This window comes from Tenrec ecaudatus, chromosome 2 (assembly GCF_050624435.1).
Source record: "Tenrec ecaudatus isolate mTenEca1 chromosome 2, mTenEca1.hap1, whole genome shotgun sequence".
NCBI lineage: Eukaryota > Metazoa > Chordata > Mammalia > Afrosoricida > Tenrecidae > Tenrec > Tenrec ecaudatus.
Window position 1 is genome coordinate 149,893,045 of NC_134531.1, and position 21,270 is coordinate 149,914,314.

At 44.9% G+C, this 21,270-nt stretch overlaps 1 protein-coding gene across 3 annotated transcripts in view; it reads left to right on the forward strand.

Annotated features, from left to right (window-relative positions):
- ARHGAP26 (Rho GTPase activating protein 26) overlaps positions 1 to 21,270 on the forward strand; it is a 522,575-nt gene that overhangs the window by 311,081 nt on the left and 190,224 nt on the right. For all 3 annotated transcript variants that reach the window (XM_075541756.1, XM_075541758.1, XM_075541757.1), the window contains exons 14-15: positions 2,746 to 2,820; positions 21,086 to 21,173. In XM_075541756.1, the coding sequence (XP_075397871.1) occupies positions 2,746 to 2,820; positions 21,086 to 21,173 (163 nt within the window). The remainder of the gene's footprint in view (positions 1 to 2,745; positions 2,821 to 21,085; positions 21,174 to 21,270) is intronic.

Sequence of the window (21,270 nt, forward strand, 5' to 3'; positions counted from 1 at the left end):
TGTATATAAATATATATATATATTTGTAACATAACATAGATTTTGTATCTATTATATATTACATAAAGGGATGAGCAAGTCACAGAACTTGCTGGCACGACCCGCTTGTGGGGATAGGTCACGGACATGTTCCCTTGTGTTAATAGTGTTTGTCTGAGTTTGTTTTTGCTACCCCTTCTTTGATTTATCTCGTTACCATAACTGTAATTTCTAATTTTTTTGTTGAGCATGTGTTACTGAAGTAATTTTTCATCACATATTTGTCTCTCTATAAAAAAAAGAGAGAGATAGAGGGATAGGGAGCTGGGAGGAGAGGCATAGAAATGGCGCTGTGAGTGGGTCTAACGCAAGAATGCTTCCTCATAAAGCTCAGAGACTTGGTGCTGATCCGGGCCAGACATTGGTCTCACAGTTTCCCACCAGCTCACACTAAGAAGGAAACCTCATCACTTGAAACAAGTTACAGAGTGGGGGTGGGGGGGGGGCAAACCAGTAGCTTAAGGGTGCAGAAGCTGTAAATAGTCAAGGAAGAAGAGGCTCACCTCCCCAGTTGGTTCCTAGTATGTACCTCTTGTGTCCTCCTTCCTCTGAGGTTGAACATGATATATTTTAACGTCCAAGAGAAGCTTCATTGAGCCCAATGGGGAACGAAGGACAGGGTGTGTGAGCCACCATGTTAGCACAGATAGGTCACGGTTGTGGGTGTTTGTTTGTTGTGTGTGTTTGAACAGACATGTTCATGGTGCCATAGATGAACAGACTTCCCAGGTGCTCTAGGGTTTTTTGATGACTATTTGGGGGGAAGCCAGGTCCCTATAAAATCCCAGGAAGTGATAGTTGGAAAAAAGCGAAGCCCTTAAGAAAGGACGGGCCTTCGAGCTCCCACATTACTGAATAGTGGTCCTGCAGCTAAGTAACTTGGGCTCCTCCATTTAGCTTTGATCAGGGGCGCCGAGCCTGAGACCCATGAGCAATGATGTGCACGACTTTCCAGGTCCTTCTCAGCTGTAAGGACCTCTCACTCTAGACTGCTGCCTTTTGTTCTTCAACCCTGCTGCTCTGTAGATCTTGCTGAGGAAAGCGTGGAAATCCGTCTTTTCCTGAATCTCTTCCAGGAAGTTGTATCTTTCCCAAAAAGTATTTTATGAAGCTCTGTGCCTTCACTATCTGGTTCCACAGACTCATTCTGGTGCTTGGGATGTAATGGTGAACAGGGTTACTCAGTTTGCATTCTGACTGTAAGAAACCAAAGGAAATTACTTCAGGTATTGTTACCTGCTATAAGAAAATAAAAAGCAGGGCAAACGCACGACCGATAGTGGTAGCTGTGGGAGGGGCTGGGCTGAAGAGGCGGTATCTAAGCCTGAAGCTCCTGCATGATGGAAAGCTGTTCAAAGACTGAGGTGGCCACAAGCTTGGTACTCTGAACTCTCAGGAAGGCAGCACCCAGAGCCCTGCAGACCATGGTGGGAGCCACTTGGTTAAGAGGGACCAGCTAAGATGGGCTTAGGGCGGAAAGCCATTTGGACTCTTGAGTCTAAATTGTCCCCAGCATCTCAGTGGTGATCTAAGCCCCATGCTTCTACATGAACCAAAGTACTAAGAGGAATTTTTTCTTGGTTCTCTGAGTGTTTGAAATTAAACCTCTTTTCATCTCAGTGCTTCTCTTCTTGGATTGAGTGAAAAACAAAGAAATAGGCACAGCCCCTTTTGTTCCGAGACCAGGCGAACTGGCTGGGACCCTCCTGACATTCCTGAATCCTTCCTGGCAGAGTCCTCACCAGAGGGGCAAAGGTAGAGTCGCATTGCAAGCCATGTTTTCTGGAGCCACAGGGGATGGATAACCCCCGGAGCCTAACAGCCCTGAGATAGTTTTTAAACCTTCAACAAAAAATACCCCTGAAGGCTTGTTAAACGTCAACCATTAGGGTAGCTTCCCAGGTTAAAAACGTCTCTCGTGAGCATTATGTTCCATTGAGAACTGTCTCTGTGGGATCAAAGGTATGAATGGCTCCGAAAAGGGAGGGAGAGAGGCTCGCAGCTCTGAGGACACAAGTGCCGTGGTACAGTCCTCGCTGAGGCTGACGCTGCGCGCCTCGCTGTGCAGATTCTCAGGGACAACAGCTACAAGACCAATAACATCTTTTTTAAAGGAAAAAAGAAGTAGACTGTTAACGTTATGTACATGAACAGAGGTCCTGCTATCTGTCCTGGATTTAACATCTCCTTACATTAAAAATGCCCTCAAACAAACTCACTGCCATCGAGTCAGTTCTGAAAGATGCCTTTACTCCTGAATTTTTTCATTCGCTATGCTTATAAGGTTCCATTCTGAGATCGATGTAAGAATAGATTGTAAACTTTCATTTTGCGCCATGATTTTTCTACATCTTTATTTTCCCCTTTTCAGTAAGACTGGGAGAGATCTAGCATATATTTGAAGTACACATCTTTCCTCCTTCACGGCTCTTCAAATGCTGGCTTCCGCAGGTGCGGGGGAAGCTTAGTCCCCCTGCGCTGACTGCGCCGTGAGGGCTGAGGCGTGCCGCACAGCCGTGCGATCCTAGGCAGCTGCACCAATCCCACTCCTGCGCTCAGAGCGGAGCTGAGTGACAAGGGACTTTAATTAGAGTACCTTTTAGAAGGGCTGAGAAAATGAAAAAAAGAAGAAACGGCCCCTTGGCCAGGTTGGTCTGGTGTGTCCTGATCTGCTTCTAATTAAACTATTGCTCGTTCTCTTCTCAGGCATCAACGAGCAGGGCCTGTACCGCATCGTGGGGGTCAACTCCAGAGTACAGAAGTTGCTGAGTGTCCTGATGGGTGAGTGAGTGTAGCAGTGGCCGTGTCGAGGACGGTCCCTGTGCAGGCTGCCCTGCACAGTCACCAGGAGTCCGGAGTGTCCACAGGGCCATGCCCAGCTGTCATGGCTGCAGGCCTCACTGCAAGAGGCTCTGAGTGGGACTGGAGGAAACAGAAAATTGCCAGGTCCAAGTGGCACTTGGTCACCACACCCTCCCCTATCCTTAATAGCTCATGACTCCCTGTGCCCTCTTTTGAGACAGGTCTGTCGTGGGGCACACCCAAAGCCCAGCGGGCGGCATCATGCTAGCCGGCCGAGGACCTCTGATCTCAGGTTTCCTGTTAGTGAGAAGGTGTCACGCAACCCCAGATAAAGCGTCTGTGAGCAGATAATTCTGATCATGGCCTCTTCGCTTCCGGGTCTCACGTCCACCTCGTCACTGAGCAGTAGATTCTCCTTTTCAATTGGTGATGCAAATAATAGAAAGCCCACTATCTCCAAATTTGCAGCATTGGAGGCAAAAAAGCCATGAGCCAGTGAGCCAAATGTGCTTAGACTGCAGATTTCCTGTATTTTTAGATATGAACGCAGCAGGCCTCAGTGAGTCACATGGTTCTAAATGGCAAACAGATCAGATTTCACAGATCAGTGGCTGTTACTCATCCCCAAGCAGGCCCCAGCTGCGCTCTGCGAGACGGGCTGGTGACCAGGGCCCCAGCGCAGGGTTCTGGGGAGAAGCACTTCTCTTAAGGATTTGTGGTTACATTGGGCATCTCCGTTTCTGCGTCATTGGCTGTCCTCTCTCATGTCCAGCAGGAAGACTGTCTTCTCCAGCAGTTTGTTTGAGAGCTTGGCTTGCCTCTCGAATGCACTAGTGTACTTGCCACAGTGAGGTCTGTCACTTGACACTGTGACTGTTGGTGAGGTATTTTTGCTTTGTGATGGTGCCCTGGTGGCTCAGCGGGTTCAGTGTCTGGCTGCTAATGGCACCAGAAGCTGATGAGACTGTCTGTCTGTCTGTGTGTGTGGGAGAAGCTCTACTTTGTCCGCTAGGGCCGCCATGAGCCGGCATCGACCTGACAGCAATTGGTTTTGCACTGAACATCCTTTTGTCCTTAATCACCTTTTAGATGTGGTTCGCTATTTAAAAGAGCAGGCTTTTTTGAGATAGTTCTAGATTCACATAGTTAAAAGCAATAAGACTTGTCCAGAGAGATCCCACATACCCGTAACACACCTAATGGTAACATCTTTTAGAAATGAAATTATATTCCAACCAGAATATTGATATTCAAGGTACAGAATGCTTCTATCCCCATGAGACTCCTTCATGTTGCCCTTTGGTGACCACCCCTACATTGCTTCCTGGTCTCTCACCCTCAGCAACCATTAATCTGTTTTCCATTTCTATCATGTTGCCATGTCAAGTATAGCATATCCATCTGTGGAAGTACCTCAGTTTAACTAGTCGCCCCTCGAGGGCATCTGGGTTGTTTCCCATTTGGCACTATTTTGAATAAAACTGCTATGAAGGGTTGTTGTTGGGTTTTTTTTTGTGCACATAGAAACAACATGAATGTCCAGGAAATTGCAGAGGAATTAAGAGTCTGACATCTCAGTCCTCAATCTTTCATTTCTAACAACACTTGTAAACATGTGGAGTGTCAGATTTCTGGGCGGGGCAAATTGTCAGGTACGAGAGACTGAACATCAGAAAGTTCGCCTTCAAAGAGTGCTGGGCAGGAAGAGCTTTGCATGCCCATCAAAAGTCTGAGATGCCCTTTAGTAGAGAACTTGATCATTATCCTAAGGCGTTGGGTTTGTTTGTTTACCGTAGGAAGTAATGTTATTCCAGTTTCTAAGTAATGGCGTAATGGAGACCAGTCTCCAGAGAAGCACATCGTGCTTGGTAAAGTGGAGGGACAATGAAAAGAGGAAGGCCCTTGACAAGACAGAGTGACACAGCGGCTGCAACAATGAGCCAAACATAGGAACAGTTGCGAGGCTGGCGCAGGCCTGGGCAGTGTTCCGTTCTGTTTGCTGTACATAGAATTGCTGTCTCGGAACCAGCTGAGCACCTAACAACGTCAACAACAACAAGTTATAGTTATATGCATTGGGACTCTCGCTCATAATGCAAGGCAATTCGGCAGAGTTTACAAGGGCAAGGACATGAATTTGTTGGTTCATTTAGCTGTTAAGTTCAAGGTAGTCGAAGTATAGCAGGATCTGTTGGCTCCAAAGGCATCCTTAAACTTGTTGGAGCCTTCTGTCCTTGGCTTCTCATTGTCTGATCTCTACTTATTTTGATATTGACTTTATTGTTTGTGGGGAAGAATGTCCTAGGTAGCTACAGCCTCCGCTGGAGCTTATAATTACTGAGAGGGTCTTCCCAGCAGTTCTGGCAGAGGGCCCCATGGAGGACTGATGGGCTAGTGTTGGCCCTGGTGGCAAAGTGGTTTTCGTACGGGGCTTCTAAGAGCAGTTTGAAATCACCAGCTGCTCTGTGGAGCAGGACTAGGCTGTCTACTCTTGTGAAGAGTCACAGTCAGGGAAACCCCCAGGGGAAGTTCTTCCCTGGCCGACAGGGTCCCTTTGAGTTGGAATTGGCTTGATACCAGCAAGTTTAGTTATTTTGGGGGGCAATTGCATGGTTCATATCTCAGTTTTGGGGCAGTCACAGCATGCATGGCCAATCCACAGTCTTGATGTGTGTGGCGCTGGGATTGGGAGGGGCTATCAGGTTAGTTAGTCCATGGAGCAGCTTATTCATCCTGTGACGGGGGAACACATCTCAGAAGTAATGGCTGCTGGCAAGATGAAAAAGCAAAAAAGTGTGTCCAACTTAAGACAGACAGGATCCGAGTGCAGCTTTAGGAAGCTGACTGACAGCAGCGTGCAGCGCGCAATCGGACAGAGCATTTAGGAGACAGTCATAGAGGGTTAGGTCGAGCAAACCATCTCAAGGGCTGACCCAGCTCACTGTTCTCGGGCCCGGAGAAAAGGACAGGACCATTTGCTGAGAGACACTCAGCAGGACTTCTTCACCAGCCCCCTGTGGGGGCGTGACGAGGGCAAAGAGAGATTTCAAAGATGACAGAGTATTATGTAACATGACACTCAGAAAGAGAAATATGACATCCTAAGCTAGTTTACTAATTTAAGAAAACAACCTTAGCTCAGGTGTGCTGAGCAAAGAAAGTGCTTCTATCGCTTTTCTCAAAACCCACTAACCCACTGCTGTCGAGTAGATTTTGACTCATGGCAGGACTGCCCCGTAGGGGTTCGGGGCTGTAAATGTTGATGGAAGCAGACAGCCTCATCTTTCTCCAGCTGAGGGGCCGGGGACTTTGAGCTGCTGACTGCAGTCGGCAGCGCGACACAGCACACACGGCACCACTGGAGCTGACATCTCTTTGTGACCCTCCTACCGATGTTTGTCCGGTTCTCTTCCTTAGTCTTCCCATGGAAGGAGAAAGCAAGCATGAACAGCTGAGAAATTCCGGGAAAAAATAATTAACAAGCAGCTCAAAATTACGACACCCCCCCCCCACTGCCTCTGCCAAGAGACAGACAGACGGGAACCCAGAGTGCACTCCATACTTACCAGTGTGCAAGAGCACGCTGAACGATGGGAGGAGTACCTGTGGTGGAGCGGTACTTGTGCGGAGCTGCATCTGACCTCTCTGGCTTCCACTGCCAAGTGCCACAAGACAGAGGTCAGACATGCCTCCACCTTCCACCTCATTTCAGTGGTATTCTGACTCCATTCATCCCTCCCACAGCATTGTCCTTTCTCCACACTGTACTTCTCTGCTAGGCTCTATAATGCTTTGCAGTGACCATGAAGAACTCACAGAAAAGGCTCAGTGTTATGGGGGTTATTAAGGAAGGTAACAAGGTAACAATTCAGGCGAGGAAATTCTTAGGATACAGTTTCTTCTATGCTGTGCTAGCATTCTGGCATCTCTGACTTTAGACCTCTTGGCCTAGCCTCTACTCTGCTCAGACAATGTTCCAAAACTCTCAAGGTTGCCAATAAGTGCCCAAAAGGCATGCCACTCCACCATAAACCTCAATCCCAAAGCACTTGGCTCCAGCTCTGTAGGTCAGCAAACTAGCTCCCTCATTTTACCCAGAGACACCTTACTCCATAAACCAGCCTCCTAACTAAAAGTGCTCAGCTTGCTCTGTGGGCTGGGAAATCCACCTCTGAATCTCACGCAGTAGCTCCTGGCTCTGCTGTTGATGCTCCTCTGCCAGTCCTGAGATATCAAAGCTGTCTCCCAGATCAAAGAGCTTCAATGCACAGGGATCCCAGGGTCATCCACTCTTGGCTATTCATTCTTGCTCATAGTGAGATCCTCCACTTCCTTCTCCTGAGAGATGGCTAATTTTATACCCAGCAGAAGGGTATTCAAAATTCAGCTGTTAACAGTCAGTCACAGCTGAGTCATATAATCCAATCAGTATTCTTTCCACTTCCTTCTTCCTCAGATCCATCAGGATAATGAAGAGTTCCATTAAGTAATTCACCGCATTGTAGTGATTCTCATTCCTGGTTATATCACCCAATTCTGAATCTTGGAATTGAAGGATCAACCCTTAGGTTTTCAAGACTCAGAACCTGAAGAGTTCACTCTGTTACCTCTCTCTTTTATGACCCTGCTAGTCTGATCATCACTGGTTGATACAGGTACTGGCCTGGACCACACAAAAGTATAAAATAAATTTGGCTCATATACTCCAAAGCTCTTTGCTGAGCTGCCTCAGCTGACTGTGATTCATTCATTCACTATCTCTTTATCATTTATTCATTGGATGTCCTGATGCATGCCAAGCACTGTGTAAGGCTCTCTAAAATGGAATAGTTCATAATTGAAAGTGGCTATGAGAGGAAAAACTAGTCAGTGAAAGCGGAATTTGTCAAAGCACTGGCTCTGAGTCCCTCACAAGACAAAGAATAAACTTATAATGATCACTGGAGGTTTCTCTTTTTTAGTCTTACAGCCAGTTTCATTTCAAGCTTTGATTTCCAGTAGCAAATGCAATATGCCTTCAGCTCTGACCACACCAAGAACTACTCCTGATCCATTCCTCCTAGCAACTGAGGTCATTAGTCTTTGGGAAATTAAAAGGATGTGGGGATATTGACTAAATCCTAGAAATAGATTATCTTTGGTGAGTGGTGGGTTTTGCATATTACAAGAAGAAAGAAGTTTTTTTCTAAATTTAAGCCTAACTTTTTTGCATAAACATACTTATTTGTACATATTTATATGTATATATTATTATTTTAAGTCACTTTTCTATATTAAAAGTCAGTAATGTGCATTATAAAAAATTTGGAAAAATTCAGAATAGGAAGATGAAAATTAAAATCCTGCAGTGTACAAGTAACCTTTGTAGACTGTTTTATCATATCAGTTACCTTTTTAAATATAATGTGATATGATAAAATATTTAAATAATTAGAATCACAGTGTGTATACATATTGCTTTTTAGCATCATACAACATCCTGTTGTAAAGTGCTGCCAAGTCAGTTCCGACTCCCAGCAACCCCACATACGACAGCACAGAACACTGGCTGGTCCTCACAATTAGCCATCCTCACAACTGTTACTCTGTTTGTGCCTTTGTGCATGTTCCAGCCACTGTGTCGAGCTATGTCACAGAGGGTCATCTTTTATGCTGACCCGCTGCTTTTACAAGCAGGATGTCCCTTCCCAGGGGCTGGTCTCTCATGATAACATGCCCAAAGAAAGTGAGACCAAGTCTCACCCTTTTCCCTTCTACGGTGCATTCTGGCTGTGCTTTCTCCACAAAGATTTGTTTGTTCTTCCGACAGCTTATGGGGCTTCCAATATTCTTTGCCAACACCATAATTCAAATGTATTAGTTCTTCTGTCTTTTTATCTATTGTCCAGGGTTCATATGCATATGAGGCTAATGAAACTACCATATCTTGGATCAAATGCACCTTAGTCCTCAGTGACATCCTTGCTCTCAACATTTTAAAGAGGCCTTGTGCAGTGGATTTCCCCAGGGCAATGTGCCCTCTGATTTACAGATGGCTACTTCCGTGAGCACTGATTGTGCATCCAAGCAAGATGAAGTCCTTAACAGTTTCTGTCTTTTCTCTGTTTATCATGTTATCACCTCTTGGTCCACTTGGACTTTCCCTCCCTGGAAACTGAGTAACAGTCCTTACTGGAGGCTGTAGCCTTTGATTCGAATCAGCCAGCGTTTCCGGCCAGGTCCTCACACGGCAGGTTGTCATGGAGTTTCCTCCACACCGGAGGCCTGGTTCTCCATCGAGCTCTGCTCCTCTGGTTCTGTGCGTGCTCAGCACGCAGACGGAATCAGCATGATGAGAGGATGTAGCACTGATGCACATCTCTCTTGGTTTTAAGTCGTGCAAAATTCCCTTGTTCTGCTTAGCATGTGTGGCCTGTCCTAGAGTGTGATTTTTGTGTTCACGCTCGTATAGATGGGCAACATTTTAATAATCCCATTCTTCTTGAACATTTACACTAATTGAATTTTCCATCTTTTTAAAAGGTACTCAGGAATATATTCCCATAGGGACAGGATAGCAGGAGTTGAGAACATAGCTTGGAGTTAGACAGTTTGCAATCCCGTTGTTTATTCAGTTGACTGCAGACAAAGCTATTCAAGCACGTCTAGTCATCTGTGCATGTGCAATTGTAGTCCATATTTCTATAGTTGGTTGTAACGCATACATTTTCAATAGCGAGGAAAGGGTGGCGTGTTTGGTAAAGTAGGGGCCAACAAAAAAGAGAGAAGCCCTCATTGAGATGGATCGACCCAGCCCCCTCAACAGTGCACTCAAACATCCCAACCATTATGAAGATGGAGCAGGACTGGGCACTGCGTGGTTCCAGCAGAGCTGACGCAATGGCAACTAATAAGAATGGGAAGATTAAATGATAGGGTGCGTGTGGGTTGCTGAGTCCAGAGACTCTGTGTTGAATATTCAATAAATCTTAGCTGTTATTATTTAAATTTTATATGCATCTCTACTTATTCCCTTTGGATGTATTTTAAGATGTTAAATTTCTGGGTCAAAGCATGTACAGGCGATTCCTAGATTATGAATGAGTTCAACTCTTTAAATGTGTCTTCAAGTCAATTGACTTGGATGAAAGTTGAAACAGTTACGTGCATTTCAAATCTAACATCGGGTAGTCAAATGTTTTCCTTAGTGCATGGTGTGCTATTTTATGCATTAAAGAAATATTTCCAGATACAGTAAAGCATCTGTACTATAGCGATAAGGCAACGGTTCTCAACCTGTGGGTCGCGACCCCTTTGGGGATGAACGACCCATTCACAGGAGTCGCCTGATTCATAACAGTAGCAAATTATAGTTATGAAGTAGCAACAAAAATAATTTTATGGTTGGGGGTCACTACAACACGAGGAACTGTATTACAGGGTCGCGACATCAGGAAGGTTGAGAACCACTTCTGTAGGGCAGATGTCCTCAAACTACAGCCCTCAGGCCACATGTGGCACACCGAGGACACTTATCCAGCCCGCCGGGTTTTTTGTCCCACTTGTTTTTTTACTTCAAAATAAGATATGTGCAGTGTGCATAGGAATTTGTTCATAGTTTTGTTTGTTTTTTGTAAACTATAGTCCAGCCCTCCAATGGGTCTGAGGGACAGTGAACTGGCTCCATTTTAAAAGTTTGAAGGCCCCTGCTATAGGGTAATAGTGTTTTGATGTGCATAACAATTGGTGCTCATCTCTTATTATGAACCATTGTGCATCCCTTGAATTATTACTATAGGCTTTATAGAATTATTACTTATCATAGGCTTTATGGTGTTAGATTATAATAACTATGAATTGCATGTAAATGGGAGGTTGCAAACCAAGGACTGCCTGAACATATTTTTAAGGTTCTTATTGACATTCTTAAAATAATAGTCAGCCAAGAATAAGGAGAGTGTCCCATGCTCCACATCCTGGTCATACTTTGTGTAGATTTTTTGGTTTTGCCTATAAATTGTAAGCATTTTAAGTGTATCTCCTTTATTTTTGTATTCCTGTAGTCTTGGTGAGGTTGAGACTTTTTCATGTTTATCGATGACAATGTAGTTCCCTTTTATGTTTTGTCCATTTGTATTCTTGGTCTCATTTTCTATTATTGTGTTCTCATTTTTCTTGATTATCGCTGCTCTTTTGACATGAAAACTATGTGGCCAATAGTTTGGGGCTGTCATATTTTTTGCCTTGGAACTTTCCTATGTGCTTTTGTTTTTGCTTAGCCTTTACAAAATTAAAAAAGATCCGTGAAGTCTCATGTCTGGTTGTCAGCTGTTGTTGAGTGGACGCTGACCCCAGCAGCCCCATGTGAGAGTGGGACCACCCCAAAGGTTTTCTTGGCTGCCTCAGCATCAGAGCATCAAGTCTTTCTTCCACAGAGCCCCAGAGTGGGCTGATCACAAAACCTTTTTGTCACCGACCTCTTTAATTCCAATCTCTCACTGTTTATTTTCTGGATGGGTTATGTCTTAAAAGACCACTCCCAGTCAAGATTACAAGAACCTTTTATTTTCTTTATAAAACCTACATGGAATATATCTATGCAAAACAGAAGCTAACTATTCTTTTCATAAGCTAGTTGCCAGATTGACCAATGATCATTTAAATTTTGTAGCAAGTTCTGTGGTTGGTGCAATTCTCAATCTTTAAAAAACCACACCACTCTTTCTCTCTCTGCCTTCTCATTGCTTGCTTTGTTTTCTTTTCCTCCCTTTCCTCATTCTGTGTGTTCTCTCAGAAACTCTCCAACCTCTCACCACACAGCCCTGGCTCTGATAGACCTATCTGCTGGATTGAGTGTTTTCTGTGCTGTTGGTGATGTACGTCTTCATTGTATGATTGGCTTGTTTGTGATTTCACGCGTTTTACTCTCCCAGCTCTTTTCACTTCTGCTTTCTGCCGTCACTTTTATGTTTCAGTCTGTCCCTTAGTATTTTTGATGTCTTCTGTCACAATATCCATATTTTCGTCAGTTTAATTGATACAACATGTAGAGCAAGTACCCTCTGAATGTTATCTCAGATTATGTAGTGGTTTCTTTTTATGCTATGAATGTTTTTTCATAGGCTTTTAAATTTCCTGACCAAACCTGAGAAGCTTGTAGATGTCTGCTTTTACATTCACTTGACTACACTCTTCAGGACATTAGGATTTTATATACATCAAAGGTTAGGTTTCTACAGGGAGAAGGACTATAGCAGTGAAACTGGGCACACAGCAGTACAGAGGGTTCAGTTCAGCTCACTTTGATGGAACAGTTAATTCACCGAAAGTCCTTCAACTCACTTGGTGGGGGAGGGTGGAATGGAAAGGCTTTATCTTAGTGCGTTTTGTTTGTTTTCCCTTACAGCCATGGTCTCCTACAGTGTTTGTCTTTTGGATTGGCTAGTACCGCTTGGCTTAAGGGACTCCAGGTCTTTGGGGACCCAGGGGCTGCCCTCCGTGTGCATGCTGAGTGGGCTGCACTGGGGCACCCTCCCTGTGAGTGGCCAGGGCTGTGGTCTGAAGGGAGGGAGGCTCATCAGCTATGACCTTGTTCCTGCAGGGGATCCCTGGGGCTTCAGCTGCACCTTGTCAGAGGAATAGGCCTTCTGGGATTAGGCAGGATGTTAACTGATGGCTTCATTCTCTGTGAGGTTGGCATGTTTGTTCCTTTTTTTGGTCTTTATTTTACTGAGATGGTACAGAAGTACACATTCGGTGTTGGCAGTTTTCCTCACTTCATCTGGTAGCCTTATTTTTTTTAACTAATCTTTAAGGCGAGGTTGTTGCTACAGAGAACAAGGATACCACTACCCTGACGAAAAGCATCCATGGCCTTCCCTGCACAAGAATCCTAAAAGAGTAAACCTTTTTCATGGGACTTCTAAGACCTCAAGGCTGATGGGCGTGGTGTGCGGAAGCAGCTGCAGAGTTTGAAGACAATAGCTTAATGGAAGTAGGGTAACCATTCCAGAGTTAGTTCCCAATTACTGCTGGCCTCTCTGCTCACCTCCATGAAAGGGGAGAAGACAAATGATGGCTAGGACCAGGGGAGAGTAGACTGCTTGGCGGAAGGAATGCTCATTCTGCGCCTAATTAGACCTCTATTTGGCACCATCCTGAGTTCCCAAAGAATAGAGACCATCTTCCTTTCCATTCTCCCACAGTGGCCTTTGTTCTGTGCGGCGCTGCAGGCAGGTTTGACTAAGGACTAGAGACAGTAAGAACTATTGGATCTCAAGACCAAAGTTGTGGGTACTCTGGAATCTTAGGTAACATGACTAGATATGAGAAGTTTTAAAAATGTATGACTCTCCAATATGTGAATGCAACATTACCAGCATGAAGCAGGGAACCAATAGAGAAGTCTGAGGGGCTGGCCCCAATCCCAACTATGTGGACAGACCTCCGTTCCCCCAGAAGAATTTATTTCAGAGGACAGCAATGAAGCTACAGCTCAGGGTGAGGGACATGTCTGTTCAGAGCACACACGAGCAAATGAAGGGGGAGGAAGAGAGAGTAGAGCACATCCTGACCCACCATACCTTGAGGATGATATCCCCACTCAGAGCAGCCAATGGACACAGAGGACCATCCGGCTGGCCCCACTACGAGATACCACATCCCTCACTGATCCATAACCCTATGCGAAGGACAACACTGGGTACATAGTGCAGGACCTGACCCCACCACACTGAGGCAAAACACTAAGGGCGTGCAATAGAACAGCAAGGGGAGCAGAGCAAGGAAATCCTGAGGGAGTACCAAAAATAGGCTTTGGGGCCAGGACATGGCACCCCATGAGACTTGACCAGAAAATATTCCTAAATGTCAACAAACCGACCTTGAACTATTTACAGGCGCTTTTTCTGTCATTGGGTTTTTTGTTTTTGTTTTGTTTTCTTCTGTTGCTTTGTTTTTTTCTGTCATTTTTGTAAATATTATTATCTCTGCAGATCTATCTAGATAAGATAGACGGGATAAATAATCTAGAGGATAAAACAACGGACTGATGGTTCCAGGGGGACATGGGAGAGGGAGGGGTGGGGGAAAGAAAGTGGGTGTTAACAAACCTAGGGACAAGGGAACAACAAGTGATCCAAAATCGATGGCAAGGAGAGTGTAGGAGGCCTGGAAGGACTTGATCAAGGAATTACTGAAACCCAAATGAAGGCTGAGCATGATAGTGGGACAAGACGAAAGTCAAAGGAACTAGAGGCAAAGGGCATTTATACAGGTCTAAATACAGACTTGTATGTATAGAAATATATTTATATATGATAGTGAAATAGATTTATGTGCATATATTTATAGGTTTAGTATTAAGGTAGTAGATGGACATTGGGCCTCCACTTAAGTACTCCTTCAATGCAAGAACACTTTGTTTTGTTAAACTGGCATTCCATGATGTTCACCTTCCCGACACAATCACTGAAGACAAATGGGTACATAAGCACATGTGGTGAAGAAAGTTGATGGTGCCCGGCTATCAAAATATATAAAGTCTTGGATATTAAAGGCTTGAAGATAAACAAGCAGCCATCTAGCTTGGAAGCAACAAAGCCCACATGAAAGAAGCACACCAGCCTGTATACTTATGAGGTGTTGTTTGGATCAGGTATCAGACATCAAAGAACAAAAAAATCGTATCAATGTGAATGAGGGGGAGTACAGAGTAGAGATCCAAAGTCTATCTGTAGGCAACTGCACATCCCCTTACAGAAGGGTTGCGGGGAGGACATGAGCCTGTCAGGATGCAGTATAGCAATGAAACATATAACTATCCTCTAGTTCTTTAATGCTTCTTACCCCACCACACCCCCACTATTATGATCCCAATTCTACCCTACAAATCTGGCTAGACCAGAGGATGTACACTGGTACAGATAAGAACTGGAAACACAGGGAATCCAGGACAGATAAATCCGTCAGGACCAATAATGAGAGTAGCGTTACCAAGAGGGAAAGGGGAAGGTGGGGTAGAAAGGGGGAACCGATCACAAGGATCTACATATAACTCCCTCCCTGGGGGACGGACAACAGAAAAGTGGTTGAAAGGAGATGTGGGACGGTATAAGATTTGACAAAATAATAATTTATAAATTATCAAAGGTTAGTGAGGGAGGGACAAAATGAGGAGCTGATACTAAGGGCTCAAGTTGAAGGCAAATGTTTTGAGAAGGATGATGGCAACAAAAGTACAAATGTGCTTGACACAATGGATGGATGGATTGTGATAAGAGTTGTAGGAACCCCCACTAAAATGATTTTAAAAAGAAAAAATAATGTATGACTTTTATAATCAGTACACAAAATTTGCTTATCAAATTGCTAAATATTAAATCCAGTTTTGAAATAGTTACATGTAGGATAAATGAAGTCTTATTTCCACAGAAGGGAGTATATTTATTAAACTTCCTTAGGGATCTAATGGAGAGAGATCTTTTATAAAAAAGACAGTTCACCAAGAAATAAGCGACAGCTCACCTTTAAATGCAGAGAAGCAAGACCATGTGGTATTTCATAAAAGACAGGTATGGAGACCATTGGAACAAGCAAGAGAGCACTGAGCAAGGACCTGCCCCTGTCTGAGGAACCTTTAGAATGTTTGTGGAAACATTCCGTTATCTTCAGTTCTTTTTGAAACCCTGGCATAAGATCAATTGATTTTCGATATTGCCAACTCAGATCAGGGGGATAAAGGATCATCTTTTCAAAATATTGAAATGGGCATCCACATGGAAAAAGGAAATTCCCACCATTACTGTATACAATATAAAAACTTAATCCAAAATGGATTGTATTCGTAAACATGAGAGTCCAAACATTATAACTTGTAGAAGACAACATAGGCGAAAATCTTTGTGACATTAGCTGATGCAAAGATTTCTTAGAACATGAAAAAGTAAGCACTATATACAAAGAAACAAATCTTAAATTGAACTTAATAAGCATGTTAAAAGCTTCCATGTTTTAAAAGATACGGTTAGGGAGAGAGAAAAAAAAGGTACAAATCGGGGAAATGTTTTCAAAGCATATGAGGGAGTTTCAAAAGCTTTTTGTAAAAAACAAATGAAAAATGACAGAATTTTCCCATGAACTTTCTGAAGCCCTCTCATTTGTTTGATATGTTACTTACATGTATAATGTAATAAAATCACACCCAGCCTGAGGTGAAAAATGGGCAACCGCTCTGAGCAAACACTTCACAAAAGAAGATACACACATAACCAAAGAGTCCGTGAAGAGAGTACCAATCATCATTAAATTACAGTCCAAGCCAGGGGGTGAGCCGATGGCACGTGCACTTTGGGGAACTGAGCCCACAAGGCCTTCAATGACTCTGTTCTTTCAGAAGTAGATTGCCACGCTGTCTTCCAAGGTGTCGTTGGGTGGATTTGCCCCACAGATATTTCATTGAGTAGCCCAGCATTTACCATATTTACTCGAGTAGAAGTCGACCTCACTATCAGCCAAGGCCCCTAATTTTACCACAAAACCCATTTAAAATGTTCCCCCAAACTTAGCATACACATGGTTATATACGGTAACTGTTGGTGCCATCCAGGGACTCTGCATTGGTCAGTTGAGAACTACAAATCTAATAAGTGAGATACCACCTAAAAAATCAAAAAGCGAGCTCACTGCTATCAAGTCAATTCTGACTCATATCGATCCTATAGGGCAGGGTAGAACTGGCTCCTTTGAGTTTCCAAGAGTCTCTATGGGAGCAGAAAGCCTCATCTTTCTCCCGCAGAGCAGCTGGTGGTTTCAAACTGCTGACCTTTCTATTAGCAGCCCGACGCATAACCACTATGGCATCAGGGCTCCCAAGATACCACTTACACACTTATTAAACTGGCGTTTTGTTTTTTTTTTAATGACCATAGCAAGTGTTAGCCTTTAGAGGCAACTAGATCTTCCATGTACCCCTTCCCAGCTATTTGGGAAACAATGTTACTAGTTCCTTGTAAAGTGAAATAGCCTTGATATACGATCTACGCCTAAGCTATTACGTAGTTCCACTCCTAGATATTAACCCGAGAGGGAAAAATTTGGTCAACACAAGGACCTGTGTGCAGATATCCACAGAAGCCTCACTCATAAGCATTAAAATTGGAAACAGCCCGCATAGTTGTGCACCTTCACTATGCCATGGTTGTCCTCAGTACTTGATAGAGTGCACTACTGATGCGTGCACTGTACACTTTCACTTAGCCTGCCTGAGTGCTTGCCCTGGGGGGAGGCCACTCCAGGGGGTCTCAAGGGAACTTTGAAAGGTGACACAAATGTTCTCTACCTTAATTGTGGTGGTTCCATGGCTATGCATATTTGTCAAAAATTATGTAACTATAAACTTTAAAAAGGGTGATTATAGTTCAATTCACTTGACGTTAAAAACATACAAACACACAAAGGATTCTCAACCTCACTCCTCACTAACACAAAGAGACCACTGCCACTGCGTCTCTCTGACAGCAACTGCATGTAAGGTTTCCACGGCTGCAGCTCTTTATGAGAGTACACAGCCTCCTGCTCCTCCTTCAGACAGCTGGTGGGTTTGAACCACAGAGCTTTCATATAGCAGCCCAACCCTCACCCAAAGCAATGAAAGGGCCTTTTCCCCACAAAACCTGTCAGATTGGTTAGTAAAGTATTTGATTATACTGATACTGTGAAGACTGTGGGGACTGAGTCACTCTCATACCTTCACATCATGGCAGACCTTATGGAGGGCAATTGGGCAAGAACTCTGAGAGTTCAAAAGGTGCATACTTTTTGATCTGGTAATTCCACTTTTTCCTGCACATCAAACACGGGGTTGTCATTGGTGCTGTCGAAGCAGCTTTGACACCTGGTGACCCCACGTACCAGAGTAGAACTCCGTGGGCTTTCCCACGGAGCGACAGGTTGAGTGTGCACCACTAACCTTTCCGTTCCAGCTGAGCGCTTACCGCCTGACCCACCAGTGCCTCTCCTTAAGACGCGGATGCAGTAGGAAACATGAAACTTACTCTGTTCCTTACCTGCAGTGAGATACTGCGAAATACAGAGTTGTGCACGAATGGGGAACAGTCCCTAGGTACTGCCCAATGCCAGCAGCATTGGGTGTGCTTATATGTATGCAGATTATTAGAGACCATAAAACAACCGACATTAGCAGTTGCCCGTGGGGTAGGACACACTTCCCTTTTAATGCATTTTTTGGTTTGTTTTACACTCTGTCTTACTGCTCTCACTGTCGTTGTTAATCGTGTGCTTATGGGACCTGTTCTGCTAAAGAAAAAGAAAGAACTTGCCTACATAGGAAATTGAGGAATGTTTAGATGATTCCCCTAATCCATTCCCCACAGTGTCCTCCTCCGTGTCTCTCAGCTGCCCGGTACCAGGCTAGATGGATGTTGGGACCAATCCACTGTGACATTTCTCAGACACCTCCCCTTGTAACCTCTGCTTCCAGTCTCTGCATTCTGCCTTTTGGAATCCTTAGGACAGTGGGTTAAAGAGGAGATGTGCTCGCTCCGACTTCCCCAATGGCGCCTTCTGTACTTTGCCCATCTCCTCTAGTTTAGGTCATGTTCAGGAGGCTCTGTGATGGTCAAGTGCCACGGTGGGGTGACATACAGAGAGTTAGAGAATGTTGTGAAGTATGCCGTGGCAGCCCATTCGGACGCCACCATATTCTGCAAGTGGAGAGGGAGCGCTCCCCCCACCCCACCCTGAGGGGGGAGGTGTGCACATTGGCAGCACTCTCTGAAAAAGCTTTGGGAGGCTGCATTCAATTTACTGTGGATATTAAATGAATTAAAGGGGACGTGCTCAAGTTATGAGCCTTACCTCATCCCTGCTATAAAAAGCCCTTTAGCCGGACTGTAATTTGACTCTTTTCTCTGCAACGTTACACAATATTCCTATGGTTACAGAGCCCGAGTAAGTGGAAGCTAATCATTAGTTTGCTAAATGTGGTTCATGGAACAGTTCACAACTCCCAGCCCTGCCAACCGCTGCTGTCATGTCTGCTGTCATGCTCAGTCTTCTTGGGTAGAGGGTGGTTGGTTCTTCAGCAAAACATGCAGTCTCACCTTCCAGCATCCAGGAGCCCTTGGAGCTGGTGGCTCCCTGGGTCTCCTGGGGGTGAGGCGGGAGAAGGTCTGACGCAGCATAGTTGGCTGCCACTATGCTTAGGAAGGAAGACGTCACGAAGTGCTGCGTGACTGGGAGATGACTGAGACAGGAAAGAATCAGAGCTGCAGAGGTCTGGGATACTCGGGGGATCACACCTTGGCATTTTTTCAGGAAATTTGCTGCGATCAAACTTACGATTCTGTGGTCTGAGGAATAAGATCACCCTCCTTAGGTTCTTTCTGGTTTCTGTCATGTGACAAAAGAATTTAGTGGTCACCTGTGGACATTACATAAGTATCCGGCCTTTAGGTGCCAAACCTTTTATGAGTTTGGGGCCCTTTGCTGTCTAGTCTCCCAGTATGTGTCAGAGCAGATCAAGACATGGGGAGTATGGGCTAAATCCTTAAGGCCCTTGTGAGGATCTGGCCCCTTCCTATAAAAGTGGGTTGTCTTTCCCATTGCTAGTACATAGACACTTATCTCACCAGGGACACGTTGCCCTTGCCAGCCGAGATGCTGTTGACATTGCAAGAGGAAACCCTTTCTTAGTTGGCTTCTTGGAATTCTTTTTGGAGACTGTCCAAAAAGCTGCCGTCTAGTGGCTTTCTCTCTTTACCTGGTATATTATTTAGATCTCTTTGGATTGTAAACAACAGAAAGCTCAGCCTACACTGCCTCACAGGAATTAGGTTGGCTCATGCAATTCAAAAGACATGGCCAGACACAAGGACTCAACTCATGCCATCAATACCAAATATCTCTAATTCACTCCACTTCGGTCTTGCCTTTTGGACTTACCCTCGAAGGCTACCTGATGGGAACTGACTGCTACAAGGCCACAGGAAATAGCGCCCTCCTGGAAACGTCTTGAAGTTCACTTTGATTGCGTTGGCTTAGACCTTGGCCCACTCCTGAACCAGTCACTTTGTCAATAAAGAGATACTGTGTTCTGATTAGTCTGTCCTGAATCTCATTCCCCACCTCTGGAGGGTGGATCTAGTACTTGGATAAGGAGTAAGGGAAAGGGTGGCAGGCTTGCTGGAAATGAGAGGCGGTGTGGGAAGAGAGAGGTCTCAGCCAATTCAAGGAAGCTGGATTCTCTGGAAAACAGCCTGGAAGGTGACATGTCCATCACACAGTTTATGTAGGACCCCGTCAGCTGGCCAGTGGTGAGAGGGGCTCCTGCCAACTTGGTGGAACTTTTTAAACTTTCCAGCCTCTGCCTTCTGTTCTCATCTTCCTATGTACTGCTCCAGAAGATTAAACAAATTGTTTTCTCTTCTCTTTTAGTACACATGTATTTACTTGTGTACACATTTGGCTAAAAGTCCAAGCAAGAGGAGACAAAAGGAAGGCTCTCTGGGGGCTGGTGTGCTGGTCTTCCTGTACGTCTGTGCTTCAGGCAGCCTTAGGAAAGTACCAAAGCCATGGGATCAAGTCAGAGGCAGTTGGAAACGTGTGAAAGCCACATGCCCCCCCACGCTAGCCCAACCTCCTTTTTAATTTTAGAGTACTTCCTTTCCCTTTTGCACACATGCGCCTGTCACAGTGGCCGTGTCTTCATGCTTCTGAGCTTGGCATCACACGATAATGTAGGCATTTGCCGTGGTGCGAGAAGTCACTGACATTAGTGGTTCTGGAATATCTTCTCAGGTGCACGCCATGACCCTAATCACCTGCTGCTGGACATTTGGGTCGCTTCCTTTTGAAAAGTTTTGTTCTTACTAATTGTGATGAAGAATCGTGTCTGCTGGGCCTTTTTGGGGGGTATGTGAGCTTTCTCCTGCCTTCCTTCCTGAGGAGAGGTTGTGAGAAGTGGCCATGACCATTGCTGGGATTCTTGATGCATATCACCACATTACCTTTCAGACGATTGCATTGGTCTTCACGGGCCCTAGCCATGTATAACAGACTCACTCTGACGGCAGCTATTTGGGGTGTCCAACATTTTTCCCCCTCTAGAAAAAATGTATGTTGGTTCGGTTTTAACTTGCATTTCTTTGATAAGGTAGAACCCAGCTTCTGCGTGCCTTTGGGTGCTAGTTTTCTTTCACCGCAAGCTATATTCTCTACTGTAAGCAATGTCGTCTCCTTGTTTCAGACCCCAAAACGGCTTCTGAAGCCGAAGTGGATCTCTGCGCCGAGTGGGAGATTAAGACCATCACGAGTGCTCTGAAGACCTACCTAAGGTAGGGACTTTCCACACAGGCGGCCCGCCAGGTTGCTATCACCCAATCAGGATGAAAGCAGGTTTATTTTCAGCCTCCAGAGAGTGGCTGGGTGGGT